General features: G+C 34.2%; 1 protein-coding gene across 1 annotated transcript; it reads left to right on the top strand.

Annotated features, from left to right (window-relative positions):
- Positions 1 to 20220: 20220 nt before the first annotated feature.
- On the top strand, positions 20221 to 21099 carry LOC125868503 (uncharacterized). Its single transcript, XM_049549131.1, has 2 exons — positions 20221 to 20684; positions 20778 to 21099. The coding sequence occupies exons 1-2, from the start codon at positions 20221 to 20223 to the stop codon at positions 21097 to 21099; spliced, it is 786 nt and encodes a 261-aa protein (XP_049405088.1).
- The last annotated feature ends 2285 nt before the right edge of the window (positions 21100 to 23384 follow it).

The raw sequence follows: 23384 nt of genomic DNA on the forward strand, positions 1-23384 counted from the left end.
AAGTTTCTCATGATGGCTCGGATCTTGATGCTCCAAAGAGAAACCGTTTCTATGTGCTTCAAGCTAACAAGGACAAAGAAACTAATCCGGATGAAGGTACCGGTAAGTTATAGTTCCTTTTTGTGGTGATGAGATCCTATGTCGTTCATGATAACCTTAATTGGGTTTTCTCCTACGTTTGGGTAAGAAATGATGAATAGTAAGGTTGTTGAGAGTGTTGATATCCTTATCTCTTTCCTTTTATTCCTATTCAAGCTTGAGACCAAGAGTTCCTTGTAGCTTATTTCATGTTTTGAAGTCTTGTGTGAATATGAGTTTCCATGGTCTCCTTATGTTATGCATGTTGAATTCATGTTTAAATGAGAAAATGAGTTTTCATGCTTTATGTTCGTCATGTTAAATATGCATCTATAATTAGTTGTCTATGTGTTTCATGAGGTTAAATTGTTGAACATGCCTAATTATGCTTTTGAGAGTAATTGCATAATGTGCTTAATGATGTTGTGATGAGCATGATGTGATTTGGAGAAGTAAGTTCATCCAATGAAATGTGAAATGTTGAAGTTTTGGTGCATAGTGAGTTTGTAGATGTAGTTCCTACCTTCTTGTTTGCATTGAGCCTTTGTGATGTGGAGTTGATGTTTCCTCCTATGGTTTATGCATTATATTGATGTGTCATGATTGTGGGATGCTAGTTTTGAGTCATTAACCCCTTAATGTGTTTAAAGTGTCATTCGAGGACAAATGTTTCTAAGTGGGGGATAATGTAACGACCCTAAAAATGAATAAGTGAAAATAGAGCCTAACGTGTGTGTGTTTGAGTTGGTATGAGGTTTGAGTGAGGTTTCATGTTGTTTAATGTTGTCCCGAGCTATGGTTTAGGGTTTTAGAGGTTAAACGTCAAGGTACGACTCCCCATAGACCACCCTAGGGGTCCTTGAGGAGGACCCTAAGCCTAACCCCCAAGACCCCTTGAAACCAAAGTGTTGCCAAGAACTTGGTGACCTATGGAAGGGGACCACGCCCCGTGGATGGCATCCGTAGGTCATGGCCCCCAAATGCAAGCCACAGCCCTAGATGACGGAGGGACAATATGGTCCGTGACCGTATCCACGGTTCGTGGATAAGGGTTTCGTGAACCATGCCTGCAATCTGGTTTAAACTCGACCATTGTGGGGGTGAATTGGTAAATTCACCCCAAGTCCTAATAAGTGTTTGGACGGTTATTTTGGGTTTAGTTAGGTATTTTAAGAGTATTAAAAGTGTTAAACTCTATTTTACATGCTATTATTTCAAAACCCCAACTACAAACTTCCTTTTCCCTCCAAAAGATCTATCTCTGGAACCTCCATAGAAGGTGAAGACTCCAAGCTCCCAAGGTCAATTTCTTCAAGGTTTTCAAAGAATTTTCAACGGAATTTCGTGGGAAGCAATAGCAAGGTATGGTAGTCTTGATCCTTGTCTAATTGTCCATTCAAGGAACCAATTCAAAGGTGATTTCAAAGTATGAAAATCTAGGTTTTTTACTCAATCTCATGAGTTCTTTCATCAAACATTTTCAAATAATTTCTAATGTTAAATTATGATTGTATTGGTGTTTAATTGAAGATTTATAATGGAAATACTCTATGAACCCATGAATTCTCTCAATTCCTAAATTGTACCTTATGAAGTGGGTTGTTGATCATGAATGAATGTTTACGGATTATGTCTAGATTGATTTATATTGGTGAATTGTATCATTTTACATGCCTTAATTGTAGTAAATTGTTGGTGTGTTGATGACTCTTGATCATGGCCTTGGAAGGTCAAGTTATGGTTAAATTACATGTTGGATTAGATTTGTGCTAGAGGTGTTGATCCACTTGAAAGATGGAGGTGTTTATTTACTATGTATATTGTGGTATTGAATGGATGGATATATTCCTTGTACTATATCTGTAGAGGTTATTGTATAATTATGATGTGAAGCATGTGTGTGATCTAAATGAATGAAGTTCAATGATAATGTTAATGATGATGAAGTACTATTTGAAAGGGTATTCTCTATTGTACTTAAACAAATGTTAATGACTTGTTGTGAAAGGACTTTCTCACATTATTGGGGTTCTTAGATGAAAGGATATTCTCATCTTTGAATCTATGAGCTTTCTAATGAATGAATGAATGTTCGGTTGGGATGGATGCTCATCCGGGAGTTGAGGCGGGGTATCTAGTAGTAATCCCTTATACCATAATGAACTAATGTAATGAATGTAATGTACTCCATGGGGAATAATGCTAAGCACCAAGAGGATATGGCCTAAGATGGGTGCTCATTCGAGAGTTGAGGCGGGGTACTTAGTAGCAATCTCTTGAGATGGATGCTCATCCGTGAGTTGAGGCGGGGTATCTAGTAGCAATCTTCCTATCCCTTAAACTATGTGCCCACATAGGTTTAGCTAGTGGATCCACTTAAGGCTAAACAAATGATATGGGTGACACCGGGATTCCATGTCAAGCTCTCATGGTCTATGTCGGTTAAGGCTTACCCTCACAATAATGTTAATGAACTATGACTTCTTAAGGATGCACTACTTAGTGTGGGTGGTGGTATGGGACGTCATCTATGCATTGCACAAGTAGGCATTTGATGGAGGTCATAGTGTGTTCCTTATAATGTTAATTAAATGAATGAGCTTTTATAATGACATTCATGAGAATGGTGATCTAATGTGTAATGAAAAAAGGTGCTTTTAATGTAATGAAGCTAATGAAGAATGTTGACTCTTATATGTTTAATACTAAGGATACATGTTATACTTGGTTTGTATCATGAGTTACTTCCTTGTTATGACTTGTTGTATATGAATGTGTCTTGTCTATGGTGACTTCAAAGGAGTAATTAGTGTGAGTAGTAGTATGGGATGCTAGTTGCACATTACACAAGTCTGACTTAGAGTTGTCTTTGATGTTGGTCTTAATGTGAAAATGCGATTCATGTGATCTTTATGTTTCTTATATGCTTTATTGTGTAAAGGTGGAAAGGAGGAATGGTAAGTTCACTTTTGGTGATCTTAATGTGGCACCTTGGTGTAGATGGTGGTATGAGACGTTATCCATACATTGCACAAGGTATAGCATGAGGGTTACTTAAGGTGAAGGCTTAAGGTGAAGGTAAAGGTTTACAAGGGCTTTTGTTCAAAGGGTGAAAATGTTACTCGTATGTTGGTTGTGACTTATATTATGCCTCTTTTTCAATGTTCATTAAGTTTTACTAAAATGGCATATATCATGACTTTTAAACAAATGTCCTTTTGAACATGTTTTTGCATGGCTATCATACTTAGTGCTCTATGTGCTAACCCATATTTTCTTTAACTTTATGAAGTGTAGGGATTGTCACTCAATTTGATTCTTCCTAGTCAAGCTTGGAATAGAGTTCTCCAAGACATTTTGGGTATGTCCTCATAGATCAAGGACAAGGACTTTTAATGTTTCTAGTTCTTTCATGTTTTAAGACTATTGTTAAGACTTTGATTGTAAAGGGCCGTGACCCTATTTTGTTAAAGATTTTGTGTCTGTGATGGCCATGTGAGATATAGACTTCTGTTTGCATTTCAATGTTTTTGAATGATGGATTGTGTGGTTTTTGAATAAAACGTTTTAATTTCGTACTATTTCAATTACCTATGCGATGAATGAATGTTATGAGGCTTGTAAAAAACCCCTTCGGGGTCGAGTACACCGTGTTGCTTTTGGGGTATAGTCTCGGATCGTGACAGCATAAGAGAAACATACCACAACCATTCTTAAAGCCTACCTGTGCAATGCATGAATGAAGTCCCATACCCCCACTCACTCTAAGTAGAGCCTCTTGAGGAACCATAGTACGTAACTCATGTTCTTGTTCATAGTTCATGTTATTGTTTATAGTTCATGGAGGGAAATAACCGTAACGATATAGACCATGTGAGCTACATGGAATCCGATGTACTGACCCACACCAAAAAGAGGTGTCCTACTTGCCTAAGGTAAATTGAAGTTTATTAGCTTAGGTGAATCCACTAGCTAAAGACCTATGTGGGCACATAGTTATGGGATAAGGAGATTGCTATTAAAAACCTGGACTAACTGAGGTAAAAGGTTTCCATCTCATGAGATAACTGTTTTGGGAATCCGCTCAATGCTAGGCATAATTCCCTTTAAGTTCATGTTAAATTTTGACTTAAGTTCATGTTTATGGAAGAATGTCTGAACACTCAATCCAACACGATATCATGATATAGCTCATAGATTCAATAGGTAAGAATGGCTTTTCAACCTTAGAATCATTATTATGTGAGGAAACCTTTCACATCATGTTCATGGTGTGCTCATGAGAATTAGCCCTTCAATCAACACAACAAGATTATCATGGTCATAGACATTTCATCCATAGACATATGTAAGGATGTATGTGAGCATAGCCTTTCAACAACACCATAGTTACATCATAATCACATTCATGCATGGAGTGTGTGTGAGATTGTCCTTTCAATGACACACAATATCATCATCATAGACAGGGGCGGAGCCAGCCTTCTGTTAGGGGGTTCATCCGAACCTCTTCGGCGGAAAATTTTAAAATTTATTTATGATTAAAATTATTTTTTATGTATATATAATAGATGTTGAACCCCCCTTGGTTAGTTCGTGTATTTAGTTCTTCAGATATTAAAACTCCTAGCTCCGCCATTGATCATAGACACTTCACTTTCAAAGAGTTCATAAAGCATGTACATAATATCACAATCATGCATAATTATCATATCTAGAATTCAAAGATCATAGATCATATTAAATCAACACATCTAGCATTCGCTACTTTAGACATGGATATAATCACAATTCAAGTAGTTCAACTACTACATGCACAATCTCATGTATTCGTGTTATAGGTCATGTGGGTAAAGTCCTTCCATAATAATGCCATATACAAGTCAACATACATATTAGTTTTCTTCCTAAAGCGTCAACATTCATAGTTCATTTATTTTAGCTTTTTACCCTTAAAGCTCTAGAAGTCATCTTCACAAAGCATGTACATACGCATCATGATTATACAAAATCTCATAATTTGTCCATAAAGGACCATGAATCATAATTCACCAACACACCAAGAATTACTACAATTTAGACATGGGTAATAACATAATTCAATTAATTCAATTAATCTAAACAAAACCCATTTACATGCTTCTAAAATCAATCAACCCACATTAAGATCACAATTTTAGCAATAGAGGGAATCCATGGGTTCTTGGGGGAATTTCACCATAATTCAACCACAAATCATTAATTCAATCATAATCCAACATAATTGAACCATTAAAAAATTTTTAAAAGAGATTCCATTCTATTCGAATAAAACCCTACTTTTTGGAGAAAATTGTAAGATTTGAAATCAAGTTTTGAAGGGGCTCCATGGGTGGAATCTACCCATGGATGAACACTACCATACCTTGATGATGAATCTTGAAAGAATTTGATGAAAAACCATTGATTTCTTCCAGCCCAAGCTTCAATTTTACTCATCTTCTTCTTGGGTTTTTAGAGAGAGAAATATTGTGAGGAAAATGAACTTTTGATTTTGATTTGGGTCTTTGTGAAATTGATTTAGTTTGGGTGTTTAATGACTTAAAATATCTTATATAGTTATTTAAAAATAATATAAAAAATACCCATTTTAATTGGACAAAAAAATAAAAATTACGAAATCGCCCCTCACCCCAAGTGGACTGCCCACACGCCTAAGGAAAAGTCCACAAAGGGCTTCACGGCCAGTGGACTGCTCCACGTGCCATGGTCCCTCGCGTGGACTTGTTCCTTTGTCTTTTGAAGCTAAGGCATTTGTCCACGTGGGCTCTACACGGACAGTGAGCTTGTCCACATGTCGTGGTCCCTTGCATGAACTCTTGCCCTTGGCCTATGTGGCTAAGGCATGGTCCACGAGGGCTTTCATGAGCCGTGGAAGATTCCACGTTCCCTTGACCCTAGCGTGGACTAAGCCTCTTACCCACACAACTAAATTCTTCACAGAGGGTATTCACGGGCAGTGAAGGCTTTCACGCCTAGTGAACCCTCACGTGGACTGCCTCTTTGCCCAAAAATGGCTAAGGCATTGTTAACAGAGGGTTTTCACGGGTAGTGAAGGCTTTCACCTTCCGTGAATCCTCAAGTGAAATGCCTCCTTGCCCAAAAATGGCTAAGTCAGCGTTCACGATGGCTTCTAAGGATGGTGAAGCCTTTCACCTTTCTTGAACCCTCACGTGAAATTATATTTAGCCAATTTTTTTGCGGGCTAATTTAGGGTCCTCCTCAAGGACCCTTGATTGGTCCTTGGGTGGTCGTACCGTGACGTTTAACCCCTAAAATCATTATTCTAAGTACGGGGAATTATTTTACACTCTAAACCACACATAAAATTCTAAAACTCACGCGTAAGGATCTAGTTTCACCTACAAATTTTCCAGATGTTACAGTGGGAGCTCCACCATAGTGCCACCAACTAGGGAAGAGTGGCATGCCTTAACAATGCTCAACATTCCAGCTTTAGGCATACATTACCTAATCAAATTATCAGCACTCAACCAACAAGTAATGCTCATCCCAGAAGCATTTGCCAACATCATGGAAAAACTTCTTTTTTTGTTGCAAATTCAGATCCTCCGGCATCAAGTCACTAACAAGATAATTTGAAAAGTTAGCAAACCAAGGTATAAGATCAAGAATGGTATCTAATACCTTCTCATATCGAAATGATTCATCTATCTTAAGCTCATGATCCTCCCTTTTCTCAGCTCCGAGACAATTGATTAGCTAGTTTTTCATAACCCTTTCTATCCTTGATTTCAAAGTTAAATTCCAATAGCAAGAGGACCCATCTTTTCAGCCTTGGTTTCACATCTTTTTTCGCCATTAAGTACCTCAATGCAGCATGGAAAATATGCACCATCACTTTTGTACCCAAAAGGTATGCTCTAAAATTCTCAAAGGCATACACAGTAGCTAGCAACTCGAAAAGAATTGGCATTGGGGACACATTAATAACTTATATTACTCTATACCCACTTAATTTATTTTTGGTTTATTTTCTAGGGTTGGGATTTTAAAAAAGGAAAAAGTGTGGGGTCATGGGTCTCTTTGGCCTTTTTAAAATTTGGGGTATATTTGTGAATGTGGGGTCATGGTCTTGTTTATTGTTTTAAAACTTGGGGAAAATATATATCTTTACAAAAATATATTATAATATCTATACATTTTACATAATTTTATATTAAAATCTGATTTAAAATGTTAAAATATATTAAAAAGGCACCTTTTCTGAAACAATGATCTGACGTTTCTTCTTCTCCAAGTGCAACGGCTTTTCATCTTCCCCATACACTTCTCTAGTAGTGTAATCATCGCTTCTCTTCCCCATACACTTCTCTGGGATCTCCACTTCTCTTCCATTAACTTATACAAACTGTTCAACCATTTCATCGTCCTAAACGTCTCTCAAATCTTCATCCTTTTTATCCAATCGTCTTCCCCAAGTTCAAAGCTTTCATCTTTGGTAAGTTGAATCTTCTTTAATGGTGTTTTTTGGTAATTTTTAGTCGTATTTGGTTGTTTATTTTGTTATAGTAGTGTAATGATTTAATGATTCCTTTTTCTGGACTGTTTTTCTTCATGTTCTTGTTTAGGATGAATTTTTCGCCGTATTCCATGAATATTTGTGGTCTCTAATGATGTTTTTTTTAATATAAATATTTGACCCTATTTTGTTGCTTTTTTTAAAAAAAAATTATGTTTATCTCGCCGATTGATTTTGAAATTTTGACTAAATGTTGATCGACTTTAGTGGGGCGTTTCTGTCAATCGCATTGTTGATTTCTGTTGGATATGATATTTATTTTGCATGTTTTATTGGAGGTTTACTCTGTTTTTGGCTAAAATTAGAGGTGAGATTGTTAAACGGTCTGTTCCTAAGCCTTCTAAAAACAAGAAGATAAAGGCTGAAGAAGTTTCAAGATCTTCAAAAAAGAAAAATATTATAGTTGAAGAACCCAAATCTAACTCAAATTCTGATATGATGGTTGAAATTGACAACTATGAGGATAGTAGTGCCCAAGTTACTGATGATGTTGAGTCTAGTGAAGAAAACACTGACAATGGAGATGAGGAGAGTAGTAAAGATAGTCGAGATACTGGAGATGAGGATGATGATCCTCTGTCCTTGCCAACTTGTGCAAGAGTGATCTCTGGTAAGTTCTATAATCTAACTACATGTATGGATGAGTTAGGATCTTTTCCAGCCAAAATTCTGTGAGAGCAAGAATGACTCTTTATCATATTTTAGAAATGTTTAACTTCAAGAAAAAAATTATAATGACTTTAAAGGTACTTGTTTTGGACATTTAAAGCATATTTCAGAATATTACAAGTTTAATGGACAGATGGTCCATTACATGTTGTTGCGTCGTGTAAAAAATGATATAAAACTGCATGAGATGTGGTTTTGTGTGAATGATAAGCCTGCTTGTTTTGGCTTAAAACAGTTTGCATTAATTACGGGGCTGAACTGCTCAGCATACCCCCGTGATGCAAAAATGAAAAAAGTGCTTCAGAAAGGTGAGAAATTTTACTATAAAGTAACCAAGAATAAGAATATCAGTGGTACAAAGTTGTTATGTTTGATTAAGGGTACCAGATTGAATAAGGAGCATAAGTTGAAGTGCTCTTTAGTTTGGCTCGTCCACTCAATGTTGCTTGCCCATGATCGATCTAAGATTGTGGATTCAAACCACATTAAGATGGTTGATTATTTAGATTTTTTCAAGAGTTATCCGTGGGGGAAAGAGTGTTTTGATTTAACAGTGAAGTATTTGAAGAACAAAATTAATTTGAAGAAACAAAGTGAAGTGTACAAGGAAAGAGGGAATGCATCGTATGCTTTGTATGGCTTCCCCTGGGCGTTTCTGGTAATTTTTTTATCAATTATGGACTTGATTAATATTAAACTCTTATATATTTATATAGTATTTCATAGTCCCTATTTATTTATTTGTTATTTTATTAATTTCAGATTTGGATATGTGAGGCTTTTCCTCATCTTGGTAATTATGCAAAGAAGTCATTGGATTCTCCTCTGTCAATTTTCCGTTTACTTAGATGGCACACGGCAAAGAGCGATAACATTGTCGAAGGTGATCCATTTGAGTACAAAGGGAAAAGTACAAAGGTATAAACTTTTTTATTATTATCTAGCAATATTTGTAAATTAGTGAAGGTCTTGTACTATTTATATTTTTTTTGTAGGTTGTGCATCCATACCTTGTACCTACACCTACTGTCCGTGAGACAAAAAAAAACTATATGGCAACATTAAAGCCATATACGGACAAAGTGAAGGACAATTATTGATGCCTTAAAGGCCAATTTGAAAGGTGTCGCTGTCCTCACTTCTGCACTAGAGAACGAGGAGGATGAAATATTGGGTGAGAACAATTCCAACCAACCTTGTGAGAATTCTGTTTCGAGTGAACAGAAAAATAAAGATGATAATTTGTGTGAGCGTGTTGCATCCCTTGAACTATCAATGATGGAAGTTGTTGCTTTTATACGAGATGAGAAATTGAGGAGAACTCAAAAGAACAAGAAAAATGAAGGTAGACTAATTTATATTCTATTTGTATGAAATTATTTATTTGTAAGAATGCTAAGCCACTGATCTTGTAGAAGTTAATGAAAACTATACAACACCAACAGTTGATGAAGATGGTGCTGCAATTGATGTTGATGAAATACTTCCATTAGCAATAGTCGATGAAGATCTAGTTGCAGTTGATGAGTACTTTGCAGAAGAAGTTAATGAACAAGAGGAGGAGAAGATGGAAGAAAAAGATGAAGAAAGAGAAGGGGAGAACCTGGAAGAGAACGAAGAAGAAATTGAAGAGAAGTTGGAAGAGAAGAAACAAGAAGAAAAAGAAGAGGAACAGATCGAAGAGAACAAATAAGAAGAAAAAGAAGAGGAGCAGATCGAAGAGAAGGAAGAAGAACAAAAAGAAGAGGAGAAGATCGAAGAGAACAAAGAACAAGAAAAAGAAGAGGAGTAGTCGAATTGGAGGAAGAAGAAAAAGAACAAGAGAAGCTGGAAGAGAAAGTAGATGAAGGCAGTGATGAAAATTCAGTGAACGTGATGGGTATTGTTATGGAGCTCAATGGTGAGCTAAATGGTGATTAGTAAGGTATTTGTGATATTGGTTTAGTAATACAATTGGTTTTTGAAGTTGGTTTAAGACAATTGGTTTTTGAAATGGGTAGATGATTAAGACAATTAATTTTTTAAATGGTTGGTTTTTGGTGGTTGATGATTAAGACAGTTGGATCATGTAAATGTTATTTTTGGTTTGATGGATATTGTTGCCAGTTATGAATATTGTTGCCAGTTTTGGACTTTAAATTGTATATATAATGCATTGTCCTACCAATTCCAAAAAAACTTCATTTTATTAATAGATTGTACTACTACTACATGAGTAAAAGATATAAAATTGTACTACTGCATCCCTGTTATACATTTCCAAAAAGCAACCACTAACAACAAACCATACAATATAATTTTTAGGCCTTTCTCTTTTTCTTTAGCCAATATCAACTTTTGTTTTAGTTGATCCCTATCTTTTTTGGTGTCTTTTAGCAATCCTTTAAAGTGATCTCTCTGCTCTTCGGCCTTTTTGAATAAACTCAATAGCAAATCCCTATTTTCTTCGGAGTTTCGAAGCCTTTCTAATATTTGAAATTTGTTAACGCCTTGAAAATTTGATGTCTCGAGTTTCGAACTCAATTTTGATGGGCTGCCCGTTGATGAATCATTTTCAAGCCACTTAAAAAAAGAGCATGCACCAATTGCACAGTTAAAGAATTATCGACCAGGGTTCCTATCGGTGTGTGACGTCCTCAATATAGCTAAATTACCACAATGACAAACGTAAGATTTTTTTGCATTGGATGTTTGAAATGCTTGAGACATAATAAAAAGAGATTTTTAAGTATTATAAAATAGAATGGGATGGAAAAGTTCTTGAATTCTTCTTTTTATACACTAAAAAAAAGCAAATGTTACCGTTGAAAAGTAGCAATTTGTACTTTGTTACCGTTGTAAACTTGGATAATTGAGTATTGTCACTGTTGGTAAAAATATATAGATAATTAAGATAGACGATTTTTTTTTCATGTGCTTGGTTTAGATTGTGCCAACAACATCTACACTTCAACACTAATAAGGTATATACGGGTTGATATCATGATTCATAAATGATCTATACTGCACCTACTAGAGTATGACGCTTAAATATAGATTGTAGCTAGTATAATTTAAAAGGGAGAATGATTAACTAATAATAAACAATATTATTGAAATTTATTAAATTAAATTAGTTTAAACAAGTAATGTAAAGGTCCACATACATTGGGGGTGGAGATAAATGATGTATGAGAAAGAGTTGTAGTTATACAATGAACATCTTCAAACTAATTTGTGAAGAATGCACAAGCATGAATGAGGAATAGTTATGTATGGTTATACAATCAACATCTTTACAACATAAGCATGTGATCATGTATGATTCTGTATAAATTGGAGTGGCAATCAACAATGTGTGGTTGAACAAGTGACATCCTCACAACATACTTATGTTTTTGTTCTAAGGATGTTGATTGTATAACCACAACTCTTCCTCGTACATCACTAATCACCACACCCAATTTATATGGACTCTTACATGATCATATGACTTGTTTAAACTTATTTAATTGGATAAATTTCAAATATATAATTTATTATTAACTAATTGCTATCTTTTTTAAATTCTACTAGTTTTGGTCTATATATAAGTGTCAGATTCTAATTGGTGAAGTATCGATAATGCGTTAACATAGATATAAATCCGAATATACCTTACTAATGTCAGAGTGTAAATCTCATATGTCATACATACACCTTACACATATAGATGTATCGAATCTATAAAGGGTTTCTATATTTTGATAACCAGTAAATATTTAGATATACAAATTTTACAACGGTAAAAAAAGTTCAAATTGCTACTTTTTTTAATGGTAACATCTATATTTTTGACAATTCATTAAGGATTCATTTGGTAGAGTATATATGCAAATAATTCTTGTATTAGTTATACTTAGATTATTTCTTAAGCATTGTTTGATTTGGTGCATTAAAAATAGTCACAAATATCATTCTAATTCTTAATTATATTCTAATTCATGCATTAGAATAATAATGCATTAGAATTCATTGTAATTCTAATTCTTAATCATATTCTAATTCATGCATTACAAATACTATGAATTTTCATATATTAATAATACACAACTTAATAGATAGTGTACAAAATGTATGTCATCTTTTGATTGATCTATATTAGATCATGAGTAATTACGATAATAGATGACAATAAATTGACCAAAATGTTGGCAGTATCTTGATTACAGTAGCAAAAAAAAAATAGATGCTTGATTACAGTAGCAAAAAACAAACAGTAGCTTGATTACAAAAACAAATTCAATCTAGCTTGTTTAAGATTTGTTGTTGTTCACACATGTAGTTCTCTTGTGTTCGGTTCTCTTACAAATTGAACATTTGTTCCTTCTCTTGCTCTTGAAATTCTCACCGATGCCTTTGACACATTTTCTTCTTTTTCTTCCAAGCTTGGTATCGACAAGAGGTGGAAGAATCTTCACATAAGTATTTCATCTGGAACACATCATTCCAACTCGAGAGGGACAATATTAATAGAATCCATGTATGCAAGAAGGTATGCTTCAACTTTATACGAAGGCGAAGAGTACTCATAGATGCTCATACAATACTCATTGACATGCTTCGATCGCAAATTGGCCATCGCGTGAGCACAAGGTATCTTGATCAAGTCATATTCCCTACATGAACATGACTTTTCCAATAGGTCTAACACCCGACCGAACACAGTAAATTGATTTCCATCCCCGATTACATTCTCCACATACAAGGAGTTGCCCTCGATCATTTTCTTCTTGCTATTTTTTGGGTAGCTGGCAGCATTTGATTGCCCATTGATTTGAGGATATATGCATGCCTCTCCCTAAACAATTCTCCAAACCTCTTAGCAATAGAATTAAATATAGATGTTACGAGATACTCTTTTTCGTCTATCAACATAGCATTGAGTGACTCGGCTACATTTGTGGTCATAACATCATATCTATTGCCAGGAAAATGTGCCCTGCTCCACTTCTCAAAACCAATATCATGCTCAAGAACAACGGCTGCAGCGGGGCATTTGTTCTTGAATTCTACAAAATGATTGCCAAACTCCTCCAAAGAATAAGCATTGGCCGCATTATAGTAAAGATAAATGTAATCTTCACAATGATGATTTACGCGGATATTTTCACCAATGTGCCTCATACAATATCCGTGGTGAGCATGATTGTAAACATTCACAGTACCGTTGGTGATACTCTTGTGTCTATCGTAGATAAAACACAAATCTGGCTCATCGACCACAATCTCCTTCAATTTCTCAAAGAAGAATGTCCAAGATGCATCATTCTTTTTGTCCACGACACAAAAGGCAATCGGATAAATATGATTCTCCGTATCTTGTGCAACAACGCTCGACAACACTCCATCATATTTACCATGTAAATGAGTACCATCAACCGCAATTACCTTTCTCATATGGGCAAATCCCTTAATGCAAGCACCAAAGGCCAAGAAATAATATATGAACCTATGACTATCCTCGTTTATCATGAGACAACATCTAGAACCAACATTAAGTGTTTCGAACATGTAAGAAAAAACCGGTAAGCATGAATATCAATTCTCTGCAGTCCCTCAGACCATTTCCTTAGCAACCACACCACCCTTCCAATATTTCCAATAGCTTGGACTACAATGAAAAGAATTAAACATAGCTTTTTGAATCTCTTTAACATTTGGACCCTTGCCATCACGATACATATTTACAAAAAGTGAAGCAATCACTTTGATTGAAATTTTTCTATGGCTACTGTTGGCATGTTCAACGCCACAACTATGTTCGTCAATGTACTTGTAGATATGAAATCTATCCGAACACTTATATTTCCTCGCCCGCAACATCCATGCACAATTGAGAGATACACATTTCACCTTTAAGTATTTAGTACAACTCTTCACAGTAGCAAAATCAAAGGACTTTTTTGCCATCGCTTCAGCTAATAATAATGGCAACTCATTTTTGTTACTGAAAGTTTGGCTTATACATTAATTAGTTCCATTAGAGAAGGAATGGTTGGATTGTGATCTCAATTCATTTTGTACTTGTATTTCTTCACAACATTTGGGTTCGGGATCTTTCGCATCTACCGACTGATTTTCCACATTAGTTGGATCATCATGTATATTCATTAAATGATCACCCACGCTCTTATTTGAATTATCACCCAAGATCTCCTTTGAATGATCACCCAATCTTTCATTTCCAATCGAATCATTGTCGCCGTTAAATGAAATTGCTGGTTCAATTGGAGGCCTTACATTGACGTTTATCCTCAATGTAGGCCTAGATCCATCAATATCAATATCTAACATGTACAAGATCACGTGCCTATCATTTTTTATGAATGTGGGATGTATTTTTCCCCTCTCATTCATTTGATAGCTAATCACCAAGTCCTTTGGCTCACAAGTTAACTCATCGGCCTCAATTACGCTTGCAATCATATCGTCATATGAACCATTGCGACGCAACGCAATGGTCACTATCGTCTTACTAAAAGATTTCCAATTCTAGCTTTTGGGAGTTGATGAGTCCAAAAATTGGACTCATTTAGGGCTTTATTTTGATAGAAATAGTGCCCTCATATGATTACTTTGTTTCAAAATCTGATGAAAACTCTTAAGTTTCAGGTATTTGAAGTTTTAGTGGAAGCATGGACACTTAGGCGCAAAAAGGAACATAAAGGCTGAAAAGAACGAAGAAGCTGAAGTCTGAGCATCGCCAAGCACACTTGACAATTCACCGAAGGGATGCACTCTGCCCTTTGTTGCAGTACGCGAAGCCTTGAAGGAGAAGGATAAAAAGGCAATGAAAGGAGTAGTTAGCGCTTCATCGAATAATTCCGAGAAGCAGTACTATACAACCTAATAGTCCAGAACATGAAGATGCTGAAGGAAAGCACGAAACAGCGATGAAATAGAAGAAGGGCGAGTCGCCGAGTCATTTGGCGACATTGACTTACCTCGCCGAGCGATCTGCCAACACTAATTTCTGAAGTCTATAAATACTAAAATCTTTATTAATTTTTTGGAGTTGAATTATTATTATAATTTTCATAATACAATAGTACTTTTTAGGATATTTTTCTCTCAAGTTTGGAGAGGGTTTTGTGGGAGACTTGAAGACAGAAGGATTTCATCTTCCCCAAGTTGGAAGTGGGTCTTCTCCATTCTTCATCCTTTGCTTAAATCAAGGTTTAATTCCTTATACCCATTTGATTTTATTATAAATTTATGTGTATTTGGTTTTTTCTTGATGTGTGGCAAAAACCCCATTCTTGGGGTGTTAATTAGTAAATATGTTTTGATATTGTTGCTTGATGATAGGTTAGATGTGTTTTAATGGTTATTTCACCTAGTGGCTATGGTTTAATTTAATGGGTTTGTAGTTGCAAATACAAAACCACCCATGTGTTTTCGGCTTGCCCGAGAGGGAGGTCGCTAAACCAAGACCACTAGACTGATGGCCCAAGGAGTGGGTCGACATGAAGTTCAGCCCGAGAGGGTGAGCCCTAGTCCCATATCCTAACACTCAGCTTGAGAAAATGAGTGGGGTAAGGCGTAGGCTGGCCTTCATGCGGCAAATGGGTGTCCGAGAGGAACGCATTTGAAACTGGGTAAGTTACCCGAGAGTGAACTTATTTCCATCTAAAGCTTAGCCTAGTCACTATTATCTTGCAAAATTCCTATCAAAAGAATGTACCCAACGATTTATCTCAACTTGTATTGCGGTCACACCCCAAGAACTTTTCCCCATACTTGATTTTATTGTCATTTTTGTTGTTTTTACTACTTGTGACAAAACCTCCAATTGATATTTGACACTTTCGTGTCACCCCCTTTAATTTACTATGTTTTTACTCGTTAATGTCTTTAGCTATGACTAATTAGAGCTAAACTTTATTTTTCTATTAATTCTCAAAACCACTCCCTTGGGACACGACCCCAACCTTTAGTTGGGTTACTATATTATCGACGATCGTAGACACTCATATCATAGGTTAGTGTCGTTGGTCACGATAAGCATCAGGACTCTCCTCTCATACTCCCATATAATCACCACCAGCAATAACAAATTTAGCTACTGCCATTATAGACTACAAAGATATATACTAGATTACAGTATCAGTCGTTAACAATCCATGACGTCTGATATCCGTACAGAAACGCAACTGGATGAGATTGTGGTTCAAAATTCAACTCTTTCAATGGCGAAACAGATTTTTAATGCTTTTAAACTACTAAAATGTATCTATAATGAGTTATCAAGTGATTATTATGGAAGATTTCTTAAATTTCTAAAATGGCGGGAAAGTCATTTTGAAGCTTGGGTTTTGAAAGAAAATGGAATAAAAATGAAAATGGAGTAGGAGATGATGATGATATTACCTTGAAAATGGATATTTTGGCCGAAAAACTCACCGGAATCGTCACTTTCGACAGTAGCAAAAATGAGCTGCTCGTCTTTCCCGTTTGGTTTTTTTCTTTTTTTCTAATATAACTTTTAAAAAATGCAAATAGATATATATTATTCCAAATTAGTTGGAAAAGAAGGGGGGACCAAAGTGGAGATATGGAAACTTAGTGAGGTCTTTTGTATGTGCCAATTAGGTCACATGGATGATGTCATTAATAGTAGGTATACCACAAATTATTCAAGAATTTTGTCTTAATGTTCAATCAAGTTTGGAGAGTGGCTATTTTGCCAACTCTCCCTAGCAATTCCTGCTCCGTCATAATGTAATTCTTCTATGCCCCATTCAACATATTTCTTGCATAATATATGGGATGAAAGATTTTGTTGTGCTTTTGCCCTAGCACAACACCCAAAGCAACACCATTGACATCACACATCATCTTAAATGGCCACTCTAATCTAGGGAAATTATAATCGGAGCAGATTTCAACAAACCAATGTAGATTTTCATTTAAAATTTGCTCAAGCGAACCTATGTTCTTCGCTAAACAACAAGATGATAAAACAAATCCTAAAAAAAAGACTATTTATAGTTCTAGATAAATTTTATAATAAAAAAGCTAAAATATCGAGGTTCGTCTGACGCTTCACCTGATGGCTTCACTACAAGAAAAAAGTGAATTACATGGAGATTTTCCTGAGGATTAGTATGAAAATCCGTAGGAAACTTATTTTCCTGCAAATTTTAATACTAATCCCCAGGAAAATCTCCATGTAGTTCACAGTTTTCTTGTAGTGATTGTCACAGGTGTGACGATCCCATCTTTTTGTACATCGTATGATATTTCAGAGAGTAATTGTGGCCCTGTATGTCTAACACTGAGCTTGACGGATCGTGGTACCCTGCCAATAGAAAACTTCAGAAACTTGTGTTTTTCTCTACAAGTATGACGGTTAGTCCCCACAACCCGTGATAGCTCTGACGGTTTGTCGAGCTTGCCGTAAGAGCTCTCCTTTGGCATCACTTTGCTTCATTTTGCTTTCTTCCTTAACTTAACCAATTTCCTGTCTAACACATAAAAAATACTATTAAATGAGACTATTAATTATTCATAGCTAAGAGCGTCAAATATGTGGTCAAATTAAATACGGACACATGAGTAATGTTGAGATAATAAAGGTAAGAGTTTGTGGGTAGAAGAATATAATTTTACTAAGGGTATGGGTTTTCCATATCCATTTATAGCCCTCCTAACTTTGAGGGGATTAGGGAGGGGAGATAATCTTATAAACATTACTATTAATGGACCAAAAGGGGAAGTCCAAGATTCAATGATGTTAACAGAATTAGTTCTTGATTTAAAGTCGTCTGGAAAGACAAAAGAACAATCAGTAATGTCGCTAATTTTCTTGTTTAGGTCTTTCAAATGGATTAGGGATCGCAAACTACAATTCAGAGTTGACTTTCAAAATATTGATATTTTTATCCGTGACAATATTCCAGAAGATACCTTCTTTACAAGTTTTCCACCCTCCTTAATATTTTTTCAAATGAAAGATGTGAGGGGGCTTTGCATGCGACCGTCCGACATATTTGGTCTCCTGTCCAGGCTCGCAAGAGTAGCTTTGTTTTTATTTTCAGCCTTTGTGATACATTTGTTTAGTCCCAACTAACATACTACATCTTTTTTCTAGTACTCCAAAGGAAATCACGCTGGATTTTATCAATGATTTCTTGAAGAATTGCATTATGTAATTAGGAATAGTGTTTAAAGTGACATGGACAAGGACAAGACGACTAGCTGGATTTAGGAAGTTTGTTTTCCAACTATGCCTAAAATTTTGGCAAGTATTTGGATAACGTTTTTCGTGCAATTCTTAAAAACGTAATTTATTATTTTGTAAGACTAATGATTTGGCACAAAAATTGGTGAGGGAGTTGTTTATTAAAGTAATAATAATTTGAAAATTTAATATATGACATATATTAGACTAATATTTCAAGTTATAGTAGTAGAATTAAACTTTCAAGTTGTAACATTAAAATATTTCAGGTTGTAACAGTTTATTAAAAAAAATAGATTTTTAATAATTGAAAACATTTGTTTTGAAAAAAAATACAAAGATAAAAAAATTAAAATAAAACTGTTCTGAAGAAAAAAAGGTAAAAAAACGGAAATAGGGGTGTTAATTAAATTTAAATTGATTAAAGATAATTATTAATTAGCATGAATTAAGGAAATTCAAACTAATTAAGAATATTCAGTTTCCTTAATTCACTCTAATTTGTTAAAATTAATTAAAAATTCTGATTTTATCCATTTTTCTTCCACGTTTCTCGCTCTTCGATTTTCTTCCAGAAATCTCGTCACTGGCGATCAATTGAATTATTTTTTTTTGAAAATTCTTGATTTTGTTGTGATGGACAACTACTTATCAATATTAATTAAACATGGTGGAAGATGGGATCCTTCAGGTTAGTATTTATTATTGTTTATTGTTTGTATTTGTATTTCAGTGAAATGAAAAAAAAAATGAAACTGTAAATCACATTTTGTGATTTTGTTTTTGTAAATCGTCACTATATTTAAGTTGATATATTTTTTTGTATAAACAATACATTTTGTTCATAAAACGTATTAATTGTTGTGAAACTGTAATATTAGTGATTTTGTTGGTAAGTTTCTGTTTTTTTGTTTTGTTAGTTAGTTATTTTGTATACTGTCAAAACCATGATTTCGTGAGAAATTGGCGCAATATATGAATGATTTGAGTATAAATGTATAGAATATAAATAGTTTTATCGTTGTAGATTGGGTACATATATTAAAATTATAATATTGAATATTTTTTTCCTGAAAATATAAATTAAATGTATAGTTTTGAATGAATTTGGTAGTATAAATGGAATGAAATTGATATGTGTGTTCACTAATGTGTAAAAATAGTTATTCAGAATTTTAAAGAATTGTATGAAAAGTGTTTTAAGTTGGTATGAAATTTGAAATTGTATTGTTTATATAAGTTTTGTCGATTGTGTATAAATTTGTGTGAGAGGAATGAACTATTTGGTATGAGAAATGTATAAATTTGGTATGAAGGATGATTGTTTGTATGAAATGTGTATTAAGTGGGTATGAAATATGAAATATTATTTTTTTATGAAATCTGTTTTGGAGTGTACTGTCTGAATGATATTTGTATGAAAAAATAATGACGAGTGTGTATAATTTTGTTGTTATTATAATGAATTTTGTGGATGAAATTTGTATTGTCTTTGGTATGAAAAGTTAATATATATATATATATATATATATATATATATATATATATATAACATATTTCTAATTGTTTTGTATTATGTAAGACTAATTGTTATTTTTTTAAGATGAAACAGGGAAATATGTTGATTTTCAGATGGAGGGGATTATATATGAATCTTCTATTCTTTATTGTGATAACATCGCAACTTATGATAGTTGTTAATATTAGTGATATAGAGATAAAATATATAGTTAGTGATCGATGTCCACCTGTTAGTATCCACATTGATGTTGGTGTGTGGATTTTTTTAGATCAAAAGAAAACTAATGTAGATTTCTTTACGAAATATCCATCGTGCATAACTTTGAAGAATATAGCATTGGATAATCATAATTCTGTAGTTGTTGTGGATAGGAGACATTCTGATGTTATTAGAACACTAAATAACTTTGATTTATACTCCAACAACTCCATCCGCTTGATAGGAGTGAATTTAGATGGAGTTGTTGATGAAAATACTGATGAAGGAAATGGAGTAATCAGTGACCTTTCTAATTTGTTTATAGCTGAAAATCAGATTTACAAGAATAAAGGAACACTTATGGAGATGATGCGACATTATGAAGTTGTCGAAAAATTTATATTTCTTATATCTCGTTCTAGTTCATCTTGGTAAATATTTAATTGATTGTTTGAATGTGTATTTATTTTTGAGTGAATTTGGTATATCAGTTTTTGACGGATCTTTTTTTGTTTTTGAAATAGTTACTACCTGAAGTGTCCTTCTGATAATTGTTCCTGGATGATGAATTCATCATGTTTGATTCAATCGGGGCTATTCAAAATCAGAAAGTACTGTGCAGAACACACTTGTTCCGTTAGAGATAGAGTGTATGCAAAGCGTCAGGGAATAAATGGTGTTGTAACTATTTTAATAATGGATAAATTTATTGATCGATCAATTGTATACATTCCAAAAGATATAGCGGAAGAAATGTTGAAAGTGCATGATGTTGCGCTGACATACATGCAGGCCTGGAGAGCTAAAGAAAAGGCAATAAAATTGGTGCGTGGAGATCCAGCCTAGTCATATGCTAAACTACCAGGTTTTTTTCGAACTAAATTTTGTATTTTATTTTATGAACTGAATTGGTATGAATTTTAGCACTACAACAATTTGGTGGCCATTTGGCATGCAGTTTGTTTACAAATTGAAATCCCAGTATCCATTTGGTTTTCTTTGTGTATCCAATTGATATCCATTCTATGTCTAATTTGAATCTAATTGGTATCCAATTTGAATACAGTTAATATATTTGTTGTGTTGTAATGTTAAGATATCAAATTGTAAAATTAATTGTAACTATGGAAAAACTTACAGGTTATCTATACATATTGGAGTAGACATATCCTGGTTCGATTTTTAAATTAGAAAGAACGGAATGTGATAGCTTCTTATATGCATTTGTTGCATTAGAAGCATGTATTAGAGGTTGGGAGCATTGTAGGCCAATTGTAGTGGTTGATGGGGTAGCTTTAAGAGGCTCATATGGTGGTACAATGTTGACTGCAAGCACTATGGATTTAAGAGGTATTTTTTTGAATCTTTTGCATTTATATTCAATAATAAATATGATTTAAGGTGTGTTTCCAATTTGTATGATGTTTTTTTAAAATAATGCATCAGGTCACATACTTTCACTTGCTTATGCCATAGTGGATTCTGAGAATGATGCATCGTGGACCTGGTTCTTTGAAGAGTTTAGGGAAGCATATGGAAAAAGGGAAAACATGTGTTTTATGTCAGATAGAAACGAGAGCATATGAAAAGGAACTGCAAGAGTATATCCTGGATTGGAACATTTTGCTTGCATATGGCACTTATGATGTAATGTTTTGAAGAACTTCCATAGGAATACTGAAGATTTGAAGAAGGTTTTTTTACAATGGCAAAGGCTTATACAATACAAAAATTTGAGGCGATTATGCAAAGAATAGACCTGATAGATCCAAGAATAAGGGATTATTTATATGATATCAGGTATAGCAAGTGGTCAAGGGCTTATTCAAAATGTAAGCGAACATGGATCATGACTTCAAACATAGTTGAATCTTTGAATAATGTTAACAGGATAGCAAGGAGGTTGACAGTGATTTCACTTCTTGAATTTATGAGGGTAACAGTTCAAAGATAGATTCATAAGCACAACGAGGAGGCTGCAAAAAGTAGATCAGAGCTGACAAAAAAAATATGATCTTATGCTCCAGAAAAGTATTGCTTTGTCTAGCAGTATGAGGGTATGATTTTTCCTTTATTCGTTATTATTTAAAGGCATTCTTGTATGCAATTGGTATGATTATTGAATTAATTTAGTATAAACTGCCAACTAGCATGAACAATACATTAATTTGGTATCCTTTCTGTATATATAATTGAAACCTTTTTTAGTGGCTTGTCTTTTTGTAACAACATTTTAATGAGCAATATTTTGGTGTGTTACGTAATAGCATCAACAGTTGATATGCATGATGTTGTTGATGGACCAAAACGGTACATAATAAACTTAAACACCAAGATGTGTAGTTGTGAAATATTTTAAAATGATGAGATACCATGTGGGCATGGAATGGCAGTTCTTAGATATAGAAGACTGCATGAAACAAACTACTGTTCTCCTTTTTATAGCCTGAAGAATATTCAAGATGCATATGCGATCCCTGTTGAACCTCTCACATGCGAAAGTACATCAGATATACCAAATTATGTTTCAGAGCCTAAATTGATGTCGCTTGGTCCAAAGAGAACGGTAGGAAGACCGCAGCTTGAACGCTGGAAGGGGTTTGCTAATGTGAAAATCAAAAGATCTAAAGTTACTTGCAGTAGATGTCATCAAGTTGGCCACAACAGGATGACATGTTCAAATTATCCTGTGCAAAAAAAATAATTATTTATTTGTTTAGAATATATAAAAGTTTTATTTTATTTTGTCTTTTATACTCATGTTTTGTTTTGATATGAAATATAATTGGTGAGAAATGCATTACAACTAAGTGTTTAATATACTATTCATTTTTATACGCGATTCATTCATTAATCATACAAATTGCATACTTTTGGAAATAAAATTTATTCTAGTTTAATATATAAGATATTGTTAATATTAGTGATAATTATACAAGATAATTATCGTGTGCATTTGGTATCTTGAGTAATTAATGTAAGTTATCTTGAATATTAATTTGATTTTCAGCTGGTGTCCTACTATAAATAAAATTAAAACAATATGTAATTGATGTTGGTGCAAAAATTAATGATCGTTGTTTCAGATCGTCAGATTCGTTGCTTCTAGTATTTATACAAAGTGTATACCA

This window comes from Solanum stenotomum, chromosome 6 (genome assembly GCF_019186545.1).
Source record: "Solanum stenotomum isolate F172 chromosome 6, ASM1918654v1, whole genome shotgun sequence".
In the NCBI taxonomy this organism is placed as follows: Eukaryota; Viridiplantae; Streptophyta; class Magnoliopsida; order Solanales; family Solanaceae; genus Solanum; species Solanum stenotomum.

What these genes read in the sequence shown, in the direction of transcription:
- LOC125868503 (XM_049549131.1), top strand. Translation starts at nt 20,221, where the DNA reads ATGATAGTTGTTAATATTAGTGATATAGAGATAAAATATATAGTTAGT. An exon ending in TCTCGTTCTAGTTCATCTTG is followed by an intron (nt 20,685 to 20,777) that starts GTAAATATTTAA and finishes TTTTTGAAATAG; the next exon opens with TTACTACCTGAAGTGTCCTT.